The sequence below is a fragment of the Salvelinus sp. IW2-2015 genome, linkage group LG19 (assembly GCF_002910315.2).
Source record: "Salvelinus sp. IW2-2015 linkage group LG19, ASM291031v2, whole genome shotgun sequence".
Lineage (NCBI taxonomy): Eukaryota > Metazoa > Chordata > Actinopteri > Salmoniformes > Salmonidae > Salvelinus > Salvelinus sp. IW2-2015.
Window position 1 is genome coordinate 10,351,640 of NC_036859.1, and position 17,793 is coordinate 10,369,432.

The following is a 17,793-nucleotide window of genomic DNA, read 5'->3' on the forward strand; positions in this document are numbered from 1 at the left end:
TTCAGAAGAAAGTGCTTTGTTTCTGGCCATTTTGAACCTGTAATCAAACCCACAAATGCTGATGCTCCAGATACTCAACCAGTCTAAAGAAGGCCAGTTGTATTGCTTCTTTAATCAGAACAACAGTTTTCAGCTGTGCTAACATAAAACCTTTGTGTAAGTGAAGCTTTTTGAGATTTAGTGCTTTTATATTTAATCTCAGCCCACCCAGTTCATATTCATTGGCATACATGGACACCTTTTTGTTTTTAGGCTTTGGATTTCTAATCCTCTGTTATTTGATCTGCTTTTAATAGCTAGCATTTCGATGGCCATAGCGAATTGATATGGTGACAGTGGGCACCCTATGTTTAACTCCTCGTAATGGTTCAAAACTCTCAGAAGTAGCCACTATTTACTATTTTACACCTGGGATTACTATACATTACTTTCACCCATTGAATAAGAGACTCATTGAAATGGAAAAAATCCAGGCATTTATATATAAAATCCAGTATTACTTTTTCAAAGGCCTTTTCAAAATCTGCTATAAATACCAAGCCTGGCTTCTTTAGAAGTTTCATGTTGTTCCTTGTAGTTGTCATATATTATCTCCAATGTATCGTCCATGTAAAAAAAAACTCTTATATGCACCACACCCTCCCAGGGCTGCACAGCATGTGATGGGAGCTGAAGTTCAGCAAATGCTCAGGGGCCCTTAGGTTTCCATTGGAGGGTACAAAGGCTATGGGTTTTTATAGCATAAACAGTGGGGCACTTCCCAAGACGAGGCTCAAGTCAACTTGTGCATGTAAACAGATACACACAGTTAAGAATAGACTGGCAGTTTAATGGAGTTAGTTGTTAAATGTAATGCCCAGCATGCATGGCCATGACTGACTATTGCCCCATATGTGACAAATCAAACTGTCCGATTAACATGGTAAACCAGTTTCTCGGGGTAGGAGAGGGTGGTGTAAGGTCCATTTCCATGGAAACTGTCAGCCTCCAATTCCCTCCATCTGAACACCCTATTTTCATCATCACCAGAAGCGGAGAGGCCCTGTTACCCAGGGGGCCAAGGGAGACCAAGAGGGAATGTGAGATAGGGAAAGAGAGGGCGAGGGCAAACAAGTTTGTGAAAACACAGTAATCCAATATGACTCCATTGTATCAGATCTGTAAGCTTTCCTGGACCTCGGCTCACTGCAGACGTATTGTCTGTAGAACTAGTTGAGGGCCAACCCTGTCTGAGATCAAAAGGCTTGTATTCACCCCGAGAGGTAACATGTCTTCAGTTGCGCAGACGGTCAGGGTCAAATACCCACAAACACTTTCAGGCTATGCTTAAACCCTACACCCCAAACCCCAGTACCCTATTCTGCCACCTCTGGTCTCTTGACCCACCCACCCCTATGGGAGGGCAGCTCCCACTCAGCCCAGTCAAAGCTCCTCTCTGTCCTGGCACCACAATGGTGGAACCAGTTTCCCTCTGAAATTGTGACACTTTGTCTTTTGTGTGTATTTTGTATTTTTCGGTAATATTTTATGTACATGCTGCTATTTCCCTGTTTTGCCTCATTGTCAGGTCGCTCCCGCAAAATAGTTTTTTAACCTCAATTGGTCTTACCTGATTTAAATAAAGGTTAAAAAAAAATCCCACAGAACCCGCCCCCACCCTCTCCCCACTAGCATTGAGTGTGCTGAAAGCTACGTTGAGGAAAAATGTACTTACTATGACTGAGACGTGTGGTTGTCCCACCTAGCTATTTTAAGATGAATGCACTAACTGCTAAATGACAAAAAATGAAATGTAAAATGAAATTGGGTTGGATTTAAACACCAGATTCGGGATAGGAGTTTGTTTTTGTCACTAATTCCCTTCTCTCTATTTCAGGGCCTGTCCACCCCCCCATCCTACTCATAATCATATCTTTTCACCCCCCCCTGTCTAGTCTGTCTTCTCTTCTTCCTACCCTCCTTTTTCTAGTCCATTGTTTCCCTGATTCCATCTGTCTGGTGGGCTCTTCTCCCTGTCCTTTGGCCTCCAAGATAGATTCTCTCAGGAGTAAGGTTGAGCTGCTGAAGCTGCCTCTGGCCCTATCCACCAAGTCCATCTCCGAGCTCAAGAGCCAGCTGGGCAGAATCAGGGAACGAGGCACGGGGGGGGGAGAGGGGCCTGTCAACCCCATCCACCGACCCGAGACATGGACAACGAGTCACAGTACTCGGGCTACTCCTACAAGTCGTCCCACTCCCGCAGTTCCCGCAAGCACAGGTACCAGAGGGTCAGTCCGACAACAACAAAAAAAGGCACAAGCGTGCAAGTACACTTTAAACAGTCGTTCCACAAATGTTTTAGTGAAACACTAGGCTCAAACGCATTTGTAATACGCACACACATCGATCCATTAGTCAATGGGCACATTGGTGAGCAACCACACACAAAACACATGTACCCCCAGGCCTCGGTTATGCAATGACAGAGGCTTAACACGCTGACATAACTGTGTGGCTGTCCTGTTTCTTTTACCCAGGGATCGGCGGGACAGACATCGCTCCAAGAGCAGAGACGGCAGCAGCCGTGGGGACAAGTCTGTCACCATCCAGGCCCCTGGGGAGTCACTATTAGACGCAGAGTCGACCCGCGGCGATGACCGGGTTAGAATCACAACCTACTCCTCTTCAACCCCTCTAGATCTCCATATTTATTTCTCTCATAATAGGGACGTTGGTTTTTCCTGACCATGTGACTGAACCAGGATCAGGTTATGCGGTCAGAAAAACGTCAGGTCCCGTTATCTTCCCTACCCATCCAATTCACCACCTCTCTATCCTTTTATATCTCTATAAAGCCCCCGTCCAATCTCTCCTCCACGTTTACTCGATGTCTCTGTCTCTGTCTCTGTCTGCAGGATGACAACTGGGGCGAGACCACCACTGTGGTCACAGGCACATCAGAACACAGCGTGTCCAACGAGGACCTGACGCGTGTCTCCAAGGAGCTGGAGGAATCGTCCCCCCTGGAATGCAAGCGCTTCCTGGGGCCTGTGCTGGGTGGCTGCCTAGGCCTGTTCGCTCTGATCACCCCCCTGGCCTTCCTGGTCCTCCCCCAGCTGCTGTGGCGTGAGGCCCTGGAGCCCTGCGGCACGCCCTGCGAGGGTCTCTACGTCTCCCTGGCCTTCAAGCTCCTGGTGCTCCTCATCTCCTCCTGGGCGCTGTTCCTGCGCCCGCCACGCGCCACCCTGCCCCGCTTCTTTGTCTTCCGCTGCCTGCTCATGGTGCTGGTGTTCCTGTTCGTGGCGTCCTACTGGCTGTTCTACGGCGTGCGCGTGCTGGAGCCACGGGAGAAGGACTACAGAGGCATCGTGGAGTATGCTGCGTCGCTGGTGGACGCGCTGCTCTTCATCCAGTACCTGGCCCTGGTGCTGCTGGAGGTCAGACACCTGCAGCCTGCCTTCTGCCTCAAGGTGGTGCGCGCCACAGACGGGGCTAGTCGCTTCTACAACGTCGGACACCTCAGGTCAGTGAGTGTGTGTACGTGTTTGTCTCTGTGCTTCTGTGCTGTGCATTGTGCTGTTCACGTATCCTCATTGCGATGTTGATAGTATTGAAGATGATTGTGTGTTCCAGTATCCAGAGGGCAGCAGTGTGGGTGCTGGATCAGTACTACAGGGACTTCCCAGTCTACAACCCTGCCCTGCTCAACCTGCCCAAGTCCATCCTCTCCAAGAAGATGTCTGGTTTCAAAGTCTACTCACTGGACGGTAAACAGCATTCTACACCCCCCTCTATCGCTCTACCTTACAGTATCTTTCCATTCATCCGTCCAGCTGTCCATCAATCCACCCATCCAGTAATTTGTCAACCCACTCATCCATCTATCCTCCCTCCCTCCTATTAATCCATCCACTGACTGATGTATTGATCCACAGAGAACAGCACCAATAACTCCACCAGTCAGTCCCGGGCCATGATCGCTGCTGCGGCCCGCAGGAGAGACAACTCCCACAACGAGTACTACTACGAGGAGGCCGAGATGGACCGCAGGTGCCGCAAGCGCAAGGCCAGGTAAGACCGACAACATCCTGTCCCCCTATACATGTCTGTAATATGCTTTTAAAGTGATTAGGGAAAGAAGAACCCTGTTAATGTCCCTGTTCTGTTTGTCTCCAGTGAGTCTTGTTGCTATGTACGTTGCTGGAGGATAACCAGTCCCTTTTCATAGTGTATTTCAGGCTCAGTTATGATGACTGATGCCACTGCCCATTGAGTTCTCCTGTATCATAGTGCTGATGGTATTAATAACACTAACACTGATCATAATGATTTATTGTGGCGTTGTCCAGGTTGGTAGTGGCGGTGGAAGAGGCCTTCACCCACATCAAGCGTCTCCATGATGATGACCCCGCAGGCTCGTCCCACAAACACCCCCGTGAGGTGATGGACCCCCGGGAGGCGGCTCAGGCCATCTTCGCCCCCATGGCGCGGGCCATGCAGAAGTACCTGAGGACCACGCGCCAGCAGCCCTATCACAGCATGGAGAGCATCCTCACGCACCTGCAGTTCTGTATCACCCACAACATGACCCCCAAGGTGAGCAGAATTGATCATTCTCTTGGAGTCTATAATATATCATGGTACATTGTGTGACTCTGGGTAAAATGTTACACCAGCTTTTGGGATAAATAGAAGGGCCGGGATGATACCAGTGTTGCGATATTTTTTCCATGACAAAAATGAAAACACGAAGCAGACCTTACTGTTTGGTTTTAAAAACCTGCTATATGTAAAATATTGTCTGCTACAGCTTGGAAAATAAATACATGTGGCTGGATGACGGCATAATTATATTTGTTTTCAACATTAGGACTTTCCTAAAGAAGTCAAATCCGCTTTCCTTGCCGCAATACTCAAGTGCATCGCTATACTGGTATCCTCCCAGCCCTAAAAAATAGCATGCATTTGATCAGATCTAGAATTCAAATTCTAACTTGTACACAACTACGCATCTTCTTTTTACCCATTCACATGTCTTCCTTATTCAGGTTGATTTTGAAAGGCTGTATTTTATCTTGTCTGTCCAGGCATTCCTGGAGCGTTATGTGAGCCCAGGCCCTACCATGCAGTACCAGCGTGAGAATGGCAGGGGGCGCCAGTGGACTCTAGTGAGCGAGGAGCCGGTAACCTCTGCCCTGCGTCAGGGTCTGGTCTTCTCCCTGCGCCGCCTCGACTTCTCCCTTGTCGTCACGGTGCAGCCCCTCCCCTTCCTGCGTATCGGTGAGGAGTTTATCGACCCCAAGAGCCACAAGTTTGTGATGAGGCTGCAGTCGGAGACCTCTGTGTGAAGGGGGGGTCAATGGAGGCCCCTGATCCTACTGGGATACGCAGGGTGCTAGATCATCATGTACTCTCCTATTGAACCATTGTCATGGATGTTAACAGAATGGGAGGAAGTTACGATCTTCCAAAGACAGAAAATGGATGCCTTGACCATGTTTTATGACACTGTAAAATTCCCTTAAGGTGTTTCTTGTCTGTAGGCCAACTGTCTCCATCAGTTTGCAAAGGAACTACATTCCTGAGCTTGTTGTAACTGAGAGACTGTGTGTTGTAGAGTCTTATTCCATGTATATGTGGTATCATTTAATTGTACACTGGCCTTTTTTACACAAAAGTTATCATGATTTGATAACATTGAGTGAGTAAATCATTCCTGCCTTGGGACAGCATTCTTACAATGTTTCTCAGACTGACTTTCCTGCATAACCTTTTGTTCCATGAAGCTGTTTTGAATGGACTTGCCTTGTCTTTTTCCTGTGTCCACTGTCCTCCACCCATCTCACTCTGACCAGGGACATGTGATTGTATCCTCACTGCAAGTTGTCTGCAGTCATAGCAAATCACCAGATTGTGCCACATTTGTAAAACATTCAAACAAGCACAGTAACAGCCTTACCCATGTGTGAACTATGAAATGCTGGCCGGTGATCTCTGGCAAAGAACCACTTCTCTGACCACTAAACCTCTCGGTTCGAACCCAGATGTACTGTAAACTGGCAGCCTAATGTTGCTACTTAGACAACAGTTTGGTGCAGTTCATCTTCTGAGCCACAATATGACTGCCAATCATTTCTATTCAAGCAGTTAGAACTCTAATACCGTACATTTCTGTGAGAACAACCAATGAAAGTTCACAACTGGTTTGACATAATTGATGATAACATCAACGCTAATGATTGTCGTTCCGTTTTTTTTATGCATGCTAGAATTGTGGGTTTAAATACATTTTATATGAGGTTGTTTTTGTTTTCTATATATTTTTTATTAAGTTATAATTCAATTTAAAAAAAAATGTTTTTACTTTTGGAAAAGAGGTGGTGTGTACAAAGATTTGAATGTTTCTTTATTGATAATAGTAGCTTGTATAGTGTGCTCCATGTTTTTACTCCTGTTCTCCCTGTCTCTGCTTTTCTCACATACACAAAGTTGTGATTGTATGAAGCCCTGTCTTTCATTCTCTGGTCCTGTTAAGAAAAACAATACTGTAAGCCTGCTGACGAGAATATGATTAAAGACGTAATGGAATCTGAATTTTAATTCAGAGAGATGTCGAATTGAAAAGTAATTCCGATGGGGTTTAAACTTCTCTCTTTTTTTACCTAAAACACTCTTTCTACTCGTTCCCTTCGGAGTTCTTTTATGGCCTTTTGTTTTCCACAGCACCCCATTATTCAATATGACCCTCTAGTGACAACATCCTACCACCCTCACTAGGAAGTAATTTCTTTCTTGGACATGTTGTGTATGTGCAGTACCAGTCACAAGTTTGGTCACACTTACTCAGTTTTTCTTTATCTGTACTATTTTCTACACTGTAGAATAATAGTGAAGACATCAAAACTATGAAATAACACATATGGAATCATGTAGTAACCAAAAAAAAGTGTTAAACAAATTAAAATATGTTTAATATTTGAGATTCTTCAAAGTAGCCACCCTTTGCCTTGAGCGCTTTGCACACTTTTGGCATTCTCTCAACCAGCATGTACAACAGGGAAAGTAAGTGTAAATGTCATTTTTATTAAACATTATGGCTTGTGAAGACTATTGTGTCTTTTTTAGGGCGACTTTGGTCACACTGAAAATCCATAAAGTAACCATGGTAACAGTCTGGTTAATGAAGCATAAACGAAGAGAGGCGAACACCTGACGCACTGCCAACTTGACGCACACCCTGTCTACCTGCCTCCACCGTAAACAGCGCTAGGAGCTGAATCTTTTTGCTTCAATTGCACTTTTAAGTGGCACCAGTTTACTCTCATATTTCTAATAATGAGATTACGAAAAGGAATTATTTCATAACATTTTGAAGCTTGTAGTTGATATTGTGAGGACTGGTGAATCAAGGGATGAAGTTACCTGTCTGGGACCAGAGCCAGTGGGAGGCAGCCTGGTTGGTGTTATGGGGATTTGGTAAGATTTGGGAATGGGTTTTCAACAACAAATATATATATATAGCTTTTATATCTGAGTGTGTATTTTTGTTGCATACCATGACACTATTAGGAAAGGGAGTGGTGGTGACAAGCGCTGAGCAACATTCACCATAGAAATGTGGTAGAGTAACATTCTTTGGAAAACAAAAAACACAGGCTATTTCCCTGCATCTTTTGTTTTGATTGATTAGTAATGAGTACGTTTTTGTAGCATGTATAGGCCCATACCTGTGTTAAAAGTAGGCTTCGTTTGTGGTGAGTAAGTGCACTTTTTGTCAGTGTGTTTGTGTATTAATGGCCTTAGCATGACTGCCAAACTGAGGTGTGATAAAGGCAAATGTCATGAACAGGAAAAGCAAGTTAAACAGCTTTGTGGCACATACTCTACCTCTGAGTCCCTGTGTGTATCTGTCTGTTTCCCACTTCCCTGTCTGTAAAATAGGTGTAATCATTCATGAGTGAAGGAATCATTAACTACAGACTGTCTATCCCCCCCAGACATTTCAAAGGGAAATGTTTGCTCTTGTTTATTATGATGATTATGCATTACTCTTTCTCACACCCCTTCTCACCCTTGTTTCTGTCTCTAACACACACAAACACACACACACTCCTCTCTCACAAAAAGCAGCGTGTGTGAGGGGTGGGTTTGTGGAGCCTCCTCCATCCTTTGCCCTGCGGTCCATGACGGAGGATGAGACACGGCTGCCCTGTCAGTTCCAGGTTCAGGAGGACGAGCAGGTAGTTCAGGTCAGCTGGATCAAGGAGCTACCTGATGGCACCAAGGAACATATCATCACCGCCCACCGCACAGAGGGACACACAGGTTGGTACACCATGCCCTCACACATCACGTAATCACTCAATCACTATCATAATGTTGTTTTCTTGCATTTGTTTACAATGACTGATGTTTACCAGAAACAAATCTGTCTCGTGTCTTGTTTTTGTATCAGAGTTTGGGCGGTACTCTGGGAGAGTGAGGTTTGAGAGCAGTCGCTCCATGGTGAACTCTGCTCTGCTCATCCTGACCACGGAGGAGTCTGATGAGGGGAAATACATCTGTCACATCAGCACATTCCCCTATGGGAACTTTGAGAGGAAGCTGTCACTCACTGTGTGGAGTAAGACACATTTCTTTAACCATCCTCCTTTTCATCCTAGATGTAAACCAAGTTACTATTTTCATTGTTATAATCATCATAGTAATTTCCACTGAAGTAACTCTCTCAGTTCTGACTGACCAAAGCCTTACTTAAAAACTCTATTTAACTGTATAAAATGCAATCTAATATACCTCAGCTTGACCGTGCCCCTCACCCTCCCTTCCCCCCAGCCTTCCCCATCTCCTCTCTGGACCCGGTGGTTCTGGAGGAGGGCCAGTCCTTCCACGTGGCTGCCTCCTGCCGCTCCGTGGCCCGCCCTCCACCCCGCCTGACCTGGGACACGGACCTTCCTGGCCAGGCCCAGAACCGCAGCTCCGAGGGCGGGGCCGTGTCCACCCACTTCTCCCTGCACCCCCTGAGGAGCATGAATGGCATGCGGTTGGACTGCCTGGTCTGGCACCCTGCTCTGGAACAACCCCGCAGGATCAGCAACCGCCTGGTGGTGCAATGTGAGTTTACCCTCGGCTGTCACCATGGGAAGGTGGTAACTAGATGGCCATGCTAGGATGGATTAAAGTGACATTGTTTGTGTTGATAGTTCCCCCAGATGCATCTGTCACCGGTTTTGATGGCAACTGGTACATGGGACTGAAGGAAGCTGAACTCCGTTGTGAGTCTGGAGGAAACCCCAAACCAAAAAACTTCACCTGGACCAGGTATTACCTGTCTGACTGACTGTCTTTGTTTCTGTCTATGTATTATTTGCCTAATGTAACACAATCTGCATTATAAAATATACTATACAAATACTGGCGTGAAAAATATACACACACACACACACACACACACACACACACACACACACATACAAAGAAGAGTATGTCAATTAGGAGGGTGCCTTTCTCTCTTTGTTCCATTCAAGAATAAATAAAAGACATCGTGTCCAGTTACAGAATAAGAAAACCGATTGGGAGAGAGACATTTTCACATGAGTGAGGGAGCCATGGAGGGAGGGGGAAGAGTTGGAGGCGCATCTTAAGCACTTTATCAAATATCACTCTAATACGCAGTAAAACACAGGGTCTGCACATAATTAAAGATTCTTCTGCGAGCATTACAATAATGACAGAACACACAATTAAATACTCACTATTGCAGTATGATAAAAATCCATGAATCTGTTTCTGCAGTAGTTAGATATAATTGAAGGAGATATACTTTTCCAAAATTGCTCTAAATGTATATAAAGTATCACATTTGGCATGTTGTTAAAAATGTAATGAATTTTAATGAAAAGAAACTGGATCCTGACCACTTGGTGATAGGGTTTCCCTATCAGTAGTATTATTCTCAAACATATATTCAATGTCAGATGTAATCTCTGGCGTTGATTCCATTATGAAGGATTGGTTAGAAGGTTGGGCTGAGTGAGGACAGAAATGTGAGAAGCTCCTTGTTGGGGTGAACAGTAAAATGGTAACCCGGCTGGGCACAGTGAAACTAGGGCAACGTGAGCCCTCTCAGTGGACCTAGTTCCTGGTGGGATCAGATACTTGCTCTCTATTATAGTCCCTAGGACATCTGAGCTTATTCCGGGGCCTCCTACTTCATAGTAGGGACAAGGGGTCGTCCGAGTCAAGACCGAGACCAGAAAAATGCGAGTCCAATTCAAGACCATGATTGTAATTTGTCAAATCACCACCATAATAAGAGTTCAAAATGTCCAGTATTTCTGGGTTCATATTTCAGAACAACATATAGATTCTTTAGACATTCAGAATAGTGAAAAAATCCATGCCGAGGGAAAATATAGCCGAACTACAAATTATTACTAACCCAAACACAGTGGGGAACAATGGGCCTTATATGCCTTCAGAGAAGGGCTAAGGATTTATAAAATAATTATTATAATATGATTAGATTATTATTTTCAATAATGTTCTGATCTAATCTCTTCAGTTTGTGTTGGAAATTGTTAACACTGAAGAGAAAAAAGATCCAGTCAGGATTTTTCTTTGCAGGTCTCTTGGGAGATAAATCTAGCTAGCTAAATCAGCCATTGACTAGGCCATAAGAAAATACAGTAGATAAAGACATCTGCCATTCATATTAGGGCAACATTTAGTGGCGTGACAGTGGAACCAACCAATCACATTTTGACTTAATGGGAGGGACCGTTTTTACAAAAACTTATGCCTTTAACTAGTTTGTAGTGGCTGCAGCAGGTGTTATCAAAGAGGATGTTGTTGCTTATTTGTTAGCTTCTCCCTTTTCAAGAATAACTTTAAACAAGAAGTTAAGTTTCAAATTATCATCATCTGGTGAGTGGAACTGGGTTTATTGCAGCGCACTTCCTGTTGTTAGTCATCTCTTTGAAAATAGCTTGTGTGTGAAATATTGTTGCATTTAAATTGGAACTGACAGCATTTTAGCCACATCTGTTCATATACACCCCCAGGAAAAATATCACACTTTTAAAATATTTGCTGACACTTAGATATGGTAATTTTCACGTTTTCATACATTCTTAGAATGTTTGGGAATTATGTATACTAAGGCATTTGTGAAAATTATATAGCAGTATAGAGAGGGAAAGTGGCTGTATGTTTGGACAATTAATAGACACTGCAGTAAATAAAACCGAATAAAAACACCTGTCTTGTCCAGGACTGGAGTCTACACAGACCGGTGCTCTATAGCAAATCAGAGCTACAGTAGGCCTTTATGTAAACAAGCCATTTGCCACAAGGGCCTGCCATAATTCACTTTGAACTGGACTGTGTGTTTACAGGCAGTCGCGACAGCGTGACTTTAGATAATTAGAATGCATTCACCAAAAGCTACAAAATACACCTGAAAGGATTTCTGCAAAGATGTAAACACCATGGGAATTTGTTCTTAACTGACGAGCCTATTTAAATAAAAAATAAATAAAAACATACTCATCATGACTCATGGAATAGCAGACCCACTGTGTGAAACAATGGCTATGTCCACAACTGCAGGTATACTGCAAGCTTTTTCTTTTTTTTTCTTAAGGGTACCCACTGTATCTGCCTTCATGGACATAGCCATTGTTTCATGCAGTTGAGTCTGCTATTCCATGAGTCATGATGAGTATGTTTTTATTTATTTTTTATTTAAATAGGCACGTCAGTTAAGAACAAATTCTCATTTACAATGACGGTCTACGAACAGTGGGTTAACTGCCTTGTTCAGGGGCAGAACGACAGATTTTTACCTTGTCAGCTCAGGGATTCAATCTAGCAACCTTTCGGTTTCTAGCCCAATGATCTAACCACTATGCTACCTGCCGCCCCAGGTAGCTTAGTGCTATGTTGAGTAGGTTACATGAGTACATTGTTGAGAGGATTAGTATTAATGTGGGCATTCCTGTTTTCTGCTATTCTTTAATCCCCTGTATGTGGGTACATTTGTCTCCGTCTGCAGGGATGGTAAGGCTCTGCCAGATGGCCTGACTGTGGATGGAGCAAGGCTTCTGTTTGGCCGAGCCCTGAGACTGAATGACACTGGAGTTTATGAATGTGTGGTGAACAACGGCGTTGGGACAAGGAAAGTAAAATGTAACATCACAGTTACAGGTAAGGGGAAATAGGCAAAGTTATTCCTGTATTTTGGGGAGATCTGAACAGAAAAACATGACACTGGTCACACTACACTGGATTAGTAATATTTGTAACATTGCTGCCCCTTGTGATAATAATCTGAAATACAGATGTCACTAAAGTTGCAACAAAACTGCATCCTATATACATGGCACTGCAATCGCTACCTTTGGTTGTTTGTGGTTACAATTTTGTGTGCATTCCCTCTTTCCTTCCCACTCCCTCACTCAGAGACATCTCGGAGTGTGCAGGAAGTGATCTTTGACACTCTAGTGATGATCATTATAGCTGTGGCTGCTGGGGTGTTGGTCATCGTCATGATCATCGTCATCATTTTAGTCAACCGATACCACAGACGCAAAAACAGCAAATTAGAGATGGAGCTTAGTAAAAGGATGTGAGTTGATTTCCATAATACTTTGAACCCCCCCGATTTCCATAATACTTTGAACCCCCCCCCCCCCCTTCCCTATCCTTAAATACTCAAATCGCCCTCAGTTTCTGAAATGCTCTCTTTCACAGGTTAGAAATCAACACTCTCTCCAGACAGGCCTCCTCCAGGAGACTCAACTCTGTCAGCACAGACCCCAGAGGACAGGTGCAGAGAACTTTAAATTCGAACGCTTGTTTGCTCTTATTTTAAGTTATTAGTTATCGTCTACTTGTGAATGAGTGTCTGCCAGCAATAATTATTGTCTTTCTCTACTTTTCACCCCACCCACAGAATGAAGACTGTACACAACTCAGACTAGACAGTAGAATGAAAAAAAGCCTAATGTCCCTTGAGGTGAGAGTTCATAAAAGCTTCAACAATATTATACATTTATAACATTATGTACAGTATCATACTGATTTCATTGATGTTTAATCTGTGGATTATTGCGATCCCTCTCATTAGGACCATCCCATCTACAAAGGCAGTCAATCCACCCTCGGTGGGAAGTGGGGGACGGTTCGAGAGGATGATTTGGACTACATAGGCCGCCCCGTCCTGTACCAATCTAGCTGGCGCGAGTGCAGAGAGAGTACGAGGGGGGCTGAGATGAAGGGAGAAAGGGAAGAGCGCAGACGAAGGGTGGAGTCGTACCTAAAGAGCAGCAATATGTCCCTGGTGTGTATTTGTGTCCGAGAGAGGAAGAGGATACGTGAAAGTTTGAAAATGCACACTAAGTTTACTCTGTAATAACTGAAAGAACTATCTGTTTCTCTCAATGCCACACAATATGTGGCTCTCTATTTCTCAGGACTCTGGCCTTCCTTCCTCCCTTGTCCCCATGAAGCCCCAGGATCATGATGGCAGTGTGGGGCCCACAGACATCCCCCCAATGCTCAGCGACCTAGGTGGCCAGAGGGAAGGCATGACGGAAGGGGAAGACTGGAGCGACAGACAGGACGTGCTGGAGGTTGACGAGGCTGACTGTGACAACAGTTCATACCAGATCTCAGAGGCACTCTCCAACCACTTCCACTACAGTAACGGGTTCCTGCGGCCCAAACCACACTCCAACGCCATCCTCCTACACCCCAGAGGACAGAACATATAGACAGGGGTGAAAGGAGTTTGTTGAAAAGGGAACTGCCCTCTGCTCCACCCTAACCCAATGGTCATGGAGGCCTGTTATATTGCAGCATCGCTTTGTCAACTGTAAACCTAGTCTTGTCTAAGCACTTATCAGTTGTGCTTGTGATGTCATTTTAGCTAACCTTATAGTTCTGATATACTAAATATACCCTACCCTTGTGCGTTAATGTTATTTTCATGTTTCTTTCTATTTAAAAAAATCAAAAGGGCTGTTTGAGAGAATTCTCATGTTTATTCATAAAAATGTATGCACTGGTAAAAGCATGTCCACTGTCGTTTTTCTCTCCAGATGTGTTAGTCTCTGGCAGTTTTAAAAAGACGATGGAGATCTGGCTCTAGATATCGTTGTTCCTTTTAAAAGGTTACAAGCAGGAGGCTGTGATACCTCCCTACAGTATATTAGCACCACTAGTGTAACAGTTGTGGTAGGGGATCACTGCTCTCACTTTACAAAATATAAAGACAAAAGTAACACTGCTGCTTTCTGCACGTGTCTTGACTGTCTTCTCATAAACTCTGTTCACAGTCATTGGAAAATGTTTGTCAATAGCTAGGTTTCCATCCAATTGGCGACAGATTTTCATGTGAATATTCTTGAATCCGAATAAAATATTTGCATTTCCAACGTGTCTACCCCAAACTGACTTGTTTTCATGTACCAAATAAAAATCTAAAGTTCAATGCGTTTCCATCACATTTTCAACTACAAAACAGTCGCGTTATATAGCAAATATGCCTACTCTGGTCTTGGCATGTGCGCTAGAGCCAACAGCTCGCAGATACAGTGCGGGTAGGGTAGTCTACATGATGAGATTATGGATATTTGACAAACACGGTAGTCAAGCGTTGATCATCATGTCATCAGAATAAGACCCTCGATATTTATTGGAAAGGAGCATCAAGATCACCGTGCACTTTCATCACCTTCCCACTGGGCATAGACAATTTCAACGTCTAGTTTATATTTACATTTGGTTGTCAACTACTGTGAAATGTCACCATGTCATTAGATTTAGGTTAAAAGTTGGATGAAAAATACAATTTCGTTACAGTTCTGACTTTTGGCAAATCCAATCAGTTTTCCATGTTGATTCAACGTCATCAGATTACATTTTTGTTGTTGAAATAACATGGAAAAAATGATGCAACCAGTTTTTGCCCATTGGGCTGTGAAGTTTATAACTTAATCTGTAGCCTAATAAACTGCATGGTTTCACAAGTCGTATGGGAGGACCACCCACAATATAATTGTGACTCCAAGTTTACTTTGGTATGGTTATTATATTAATATTTGCACATAAAGGTGTTTCCACTGTCATTTCTCACATAATACATTTTACAGACACAAAAAGGTAGAACAAACAAATGATCTGTCAGAATTTATGAAATTGCACTGAAACATCACAGCCGTGATTTTGTTTTAATATGGTAAGACTTTACTCGCATAAAAACTGGATGGAAACGTGGTTAATGAGGTTGTTTCATAATGTGTGGGGCGTGCCCCAGCTGGTTTCTCTAGAATGTTCTTAATTGTCTCGTCATGGTGATGACCATCAGTAGACTGTTTGCTTTGCTCTGAGACCCCTGTGTACTCGCTGGTGTGTGCGGAGATTACTCTGCTGAGCAAAACACCTCCCACATGTCACACAGTTGTACGGTTTCTCTCCCGTATGAATCCGTTGATGCATCTCCAAGTGGCTGACCCAGTCAAAGCTCTTTCCGCAAAAGGTGCAAACAAACCGCTTCTCTCCTGCTGAGGTTCCCTGTGGGGCTACTTTTGCTGAGTTGAAACCATTTGGGGCAAACGAGAATACATTGTTTAACCAAACATTGGAATATGCTCCACTCTCATTGGCTCGCGTTTGTTTGTCTGATGGCAGTCTGGTAGTAGTTCCATCCTCCCTTCTCTCTGGGTGCATAGTTTGCTCTCTGTGCTGACCTGGTTGTGCCTGAACCAAATCTGTAGAGGTCCTACTTCGGTCATTCCAAACAGACTGTGCTCGCATCTCTTCTTTCATTAGTCTGTTTATGTACCCCATCTCTGATGATGGATCGCTATCCAGACCCTGCACTGCACTTTGAATAAGCTGTATGTCTGTATTGAGATCCTGTGTATATTGTTCCGTACCATATGAGCAATCTGGACCCTCAGAGTCACAGTTGATCTCTGATACAGACGCCCACAGCTGACTCTCTCGGTCATCCATGGCAAACTCTGTTTCCTGATGATCTGATCTCTCTGTACCATGTTCACTTCCTGATGTATGTAGTGAAATAACATCATACTCCTCCTCTTGCTCGGTCTTCACCACTAATTCTAGTCCACTACCCTTCTCCTCTTGGTAGCCAGACCTGTACTGTTCATTAAGACCCTCTACTGATTCTTTAGGTGGCTGTGGTCTATTTTGATCCAGTTGGTCATCTTTAGGTGTGAACACTTTGTCTCTCGCGGTCTGCTCAAATGAAGTCCTTTCACCAGCATCCTTATCAGACCCCTTGGACCCTAGGAAAGGTTTAAATGAACTGTCAGTATATGTCAAAAACTATGTAAAAGTTCAGAGAGCACTGAGCAATTGAACAAGGTCAACAACTGAAATCAATTATCTACACTAACTAGGCATAAATGTCAGTCATATTGTTAATACTTTATCTTTTTGAAGAATTGACCCTTTAGTTGAGATGGACAGAAACACATTTCAGATAGGTCTACTCAAATGCACCTTTCAAGTGCTAGTCTGAACTAGGAAAGTCGGAAATGTCCACCTTGCTAACTGGTAGTAGTAACGCATCATCAAGTTGGAAATTTCCGAGTTTCCTAGTTCCGACTAGCATGTGAACATGGCATACCTGAACCAGTACCTGGGCTTGGGGATAAACTGAATATGACGACCTTTCCTCTGACGCCTAGGATCCTTCAATTCAAATGCCGCGTTCACATCCTAATCGGAGGTAGGAAACGCGGACATTTCCGACTTGCTGGTTCGTTGAACGCGGCACGTGTATCGCTACAACAGTTAGCGTGTCGGAAATTTCTGAGTTTTCTTTTTCCGACTTGCAATAGAACGCGGCAAAAGTCCCATTAACTCTTCGAACGTTATGTCAAAATAGGTTCTGTACTCACCAAAATATGGAGTTTCGCAGAGCAGCTAATCATTACTGCCGTTACGCACGGTATGTTCTTCCAATAAAATCAATGACCTTTCGGAATATTGTAATGCTGGTGGATCAGCCTGCGAGACAGTAGTAATGAGTGATTTTATTGGAGGTGCCGAAGGTGGTTTTGGCGCATGCGGTAAAAAACTAAATAAATAGTCTTATTTACCTTTTTTGGGAATACATACCGTGCGTAAGGGCAGTAATGACTGTAGTTGTTCTGCATAACTCCATATGTTGCTGACTACCCAACGTGTTTTTTACATTATAACGTTTATGGAGCTGGTTAATGAGTCTTTAAATTGGAGGATCCTGGGCGTCAGAGTGCTCGTCATATGTATCGTCTCCTCAAGCCCATGTACTGGTTCATTCTAAACACAGCTAGCTAGTACAGTCTTAGAAATAAAATCCATGTATTATATTGCTATGAGTATAGTAAACACGAGCTGACTCACCCTGCTCTGTTCTGCTGGAAGACAAAGAGTATGTGGAATAACAGCCTGCTTCTCGCGCTTTGGACGTCGTCCTTTGCCGTTCGTTCTCCATAAACAATAATTTTCTTTTTAACGCTTCGATTTCATTTTCTCTTCGACACATTTCCAAGCGTAAAACAGTAAAACCATCATCGAACATTTTACTTATTTCTGCCACCGCAGCTTTGGCTAACACATCCATAACCGATGTTAATTTGGTCTGAAAGGTAACACAATTGGTTATATTCTCCTGGAACAACATTTTATGTGACTACTGTTATGTTTCTAAAGATAATGTTCAGTCGGAAAAGACAATACAATAGCAAGCTACCAGAGACGGAAGAGGAAGCGACTCGCTGCTTTTTTTCCTGTTTC

At 43.8% G+C, this 17,793-nt stretch overlaps 3 protein-coding genes across 4 annotated transcripts; 2 read left to right on the forward strand and 1 right to left on the reverse strand.

Moving 5' to 3' along the window:
• Positions 1 to 1,878: 1,878 nt before the first annotated feature.
• LOC111979302 (vang-like protein 2) lies at positions 1,879 to 7,084 on the forward strand. Its single transcript, XM_024009760.3, has 7 exons — positions 1,879 to 2,257; positions 2,517 to 2,640; positions 2,895 to 3,502; positions 3,613 to 3,746; positions 3,915 to 4,050; positions 4,329 to 4,575; positions 5,067 to 7,084. Exons 1-7 carry the CDS (start codon positions 2,187 to 2,189, stop codon positions 5,325 to 5,327), a joined length of 1,581 nt encoding a protein of 526 aa, XP_023865528.1. The 5' UTR covers positions 1,879 to 2,186; the 3' UTR covers positions 5,328 to 7,084.
• Positions 7,085 to 7,177: 93 nt separating this feature from the next.
• On the forward strand, positions 7,178 to 14,473 carry LOC111979298 (nectin-4). Of its 2 annotated transcripts, none has more exons than XM_024009753.1 (11): positions 7,178 to 7,455; positions 8,107 to 8,304; positions 8,435 to 8,602; positions 8,815 to 9,093; positions 9,183 to 9,300; positions 12,035 to 12,186; positions 12,442 to 12,607; positions 12,733 to 12,808; positions 12,935 to 12,997; positions 13,109 to 13,321; positions 13,455 to 14,473. In XM_024009753.1, exons 1-11 carry the CDS (start codon positions 7,392 to 7,394, stop codon positions 13,752 to 13,754), a joined length of 1,797 nt encoding a protein of 598 aa, XP_023865521.1. In that variant the 5' UTR covers positions 7,178 to 7,391; the 3' UTR covers positions 13,755 to 14,473. The 2 variants fall into 2 exon arrangements, with proteins under 2 accessions (XP_023865521.1, XP_023865522.1); XM_024009754.1 differs by having other exon boundaries at positions 8,110 to 8,304.
• Positions 14,474 to 14,642: 169 nt separating this feature from the next.
• Positions 14,643 to 17,680, reverse strand: LOC111979309 (zinc finger protein 24-like). The gene is made up of 2 exons (XM_024009767.3): positions 17,401 to 17,680; positions 14,643 to 16,295 (listed from the first exon to the last, which is right to left on the reverse strand). Exons 1-2 carry the CDS (start codon positions 17,678 to 17,680, stop codon positions 15,346 to 15,348), a joined length of 1,230 nt encoding a protein of 409 aa, XP_023865535.1. The 3' UTR covers positions 14,643 to 15,345.
• Between the last annotated feature and the right edge of the window lie 113 nt (positions 17,681 to 17,793).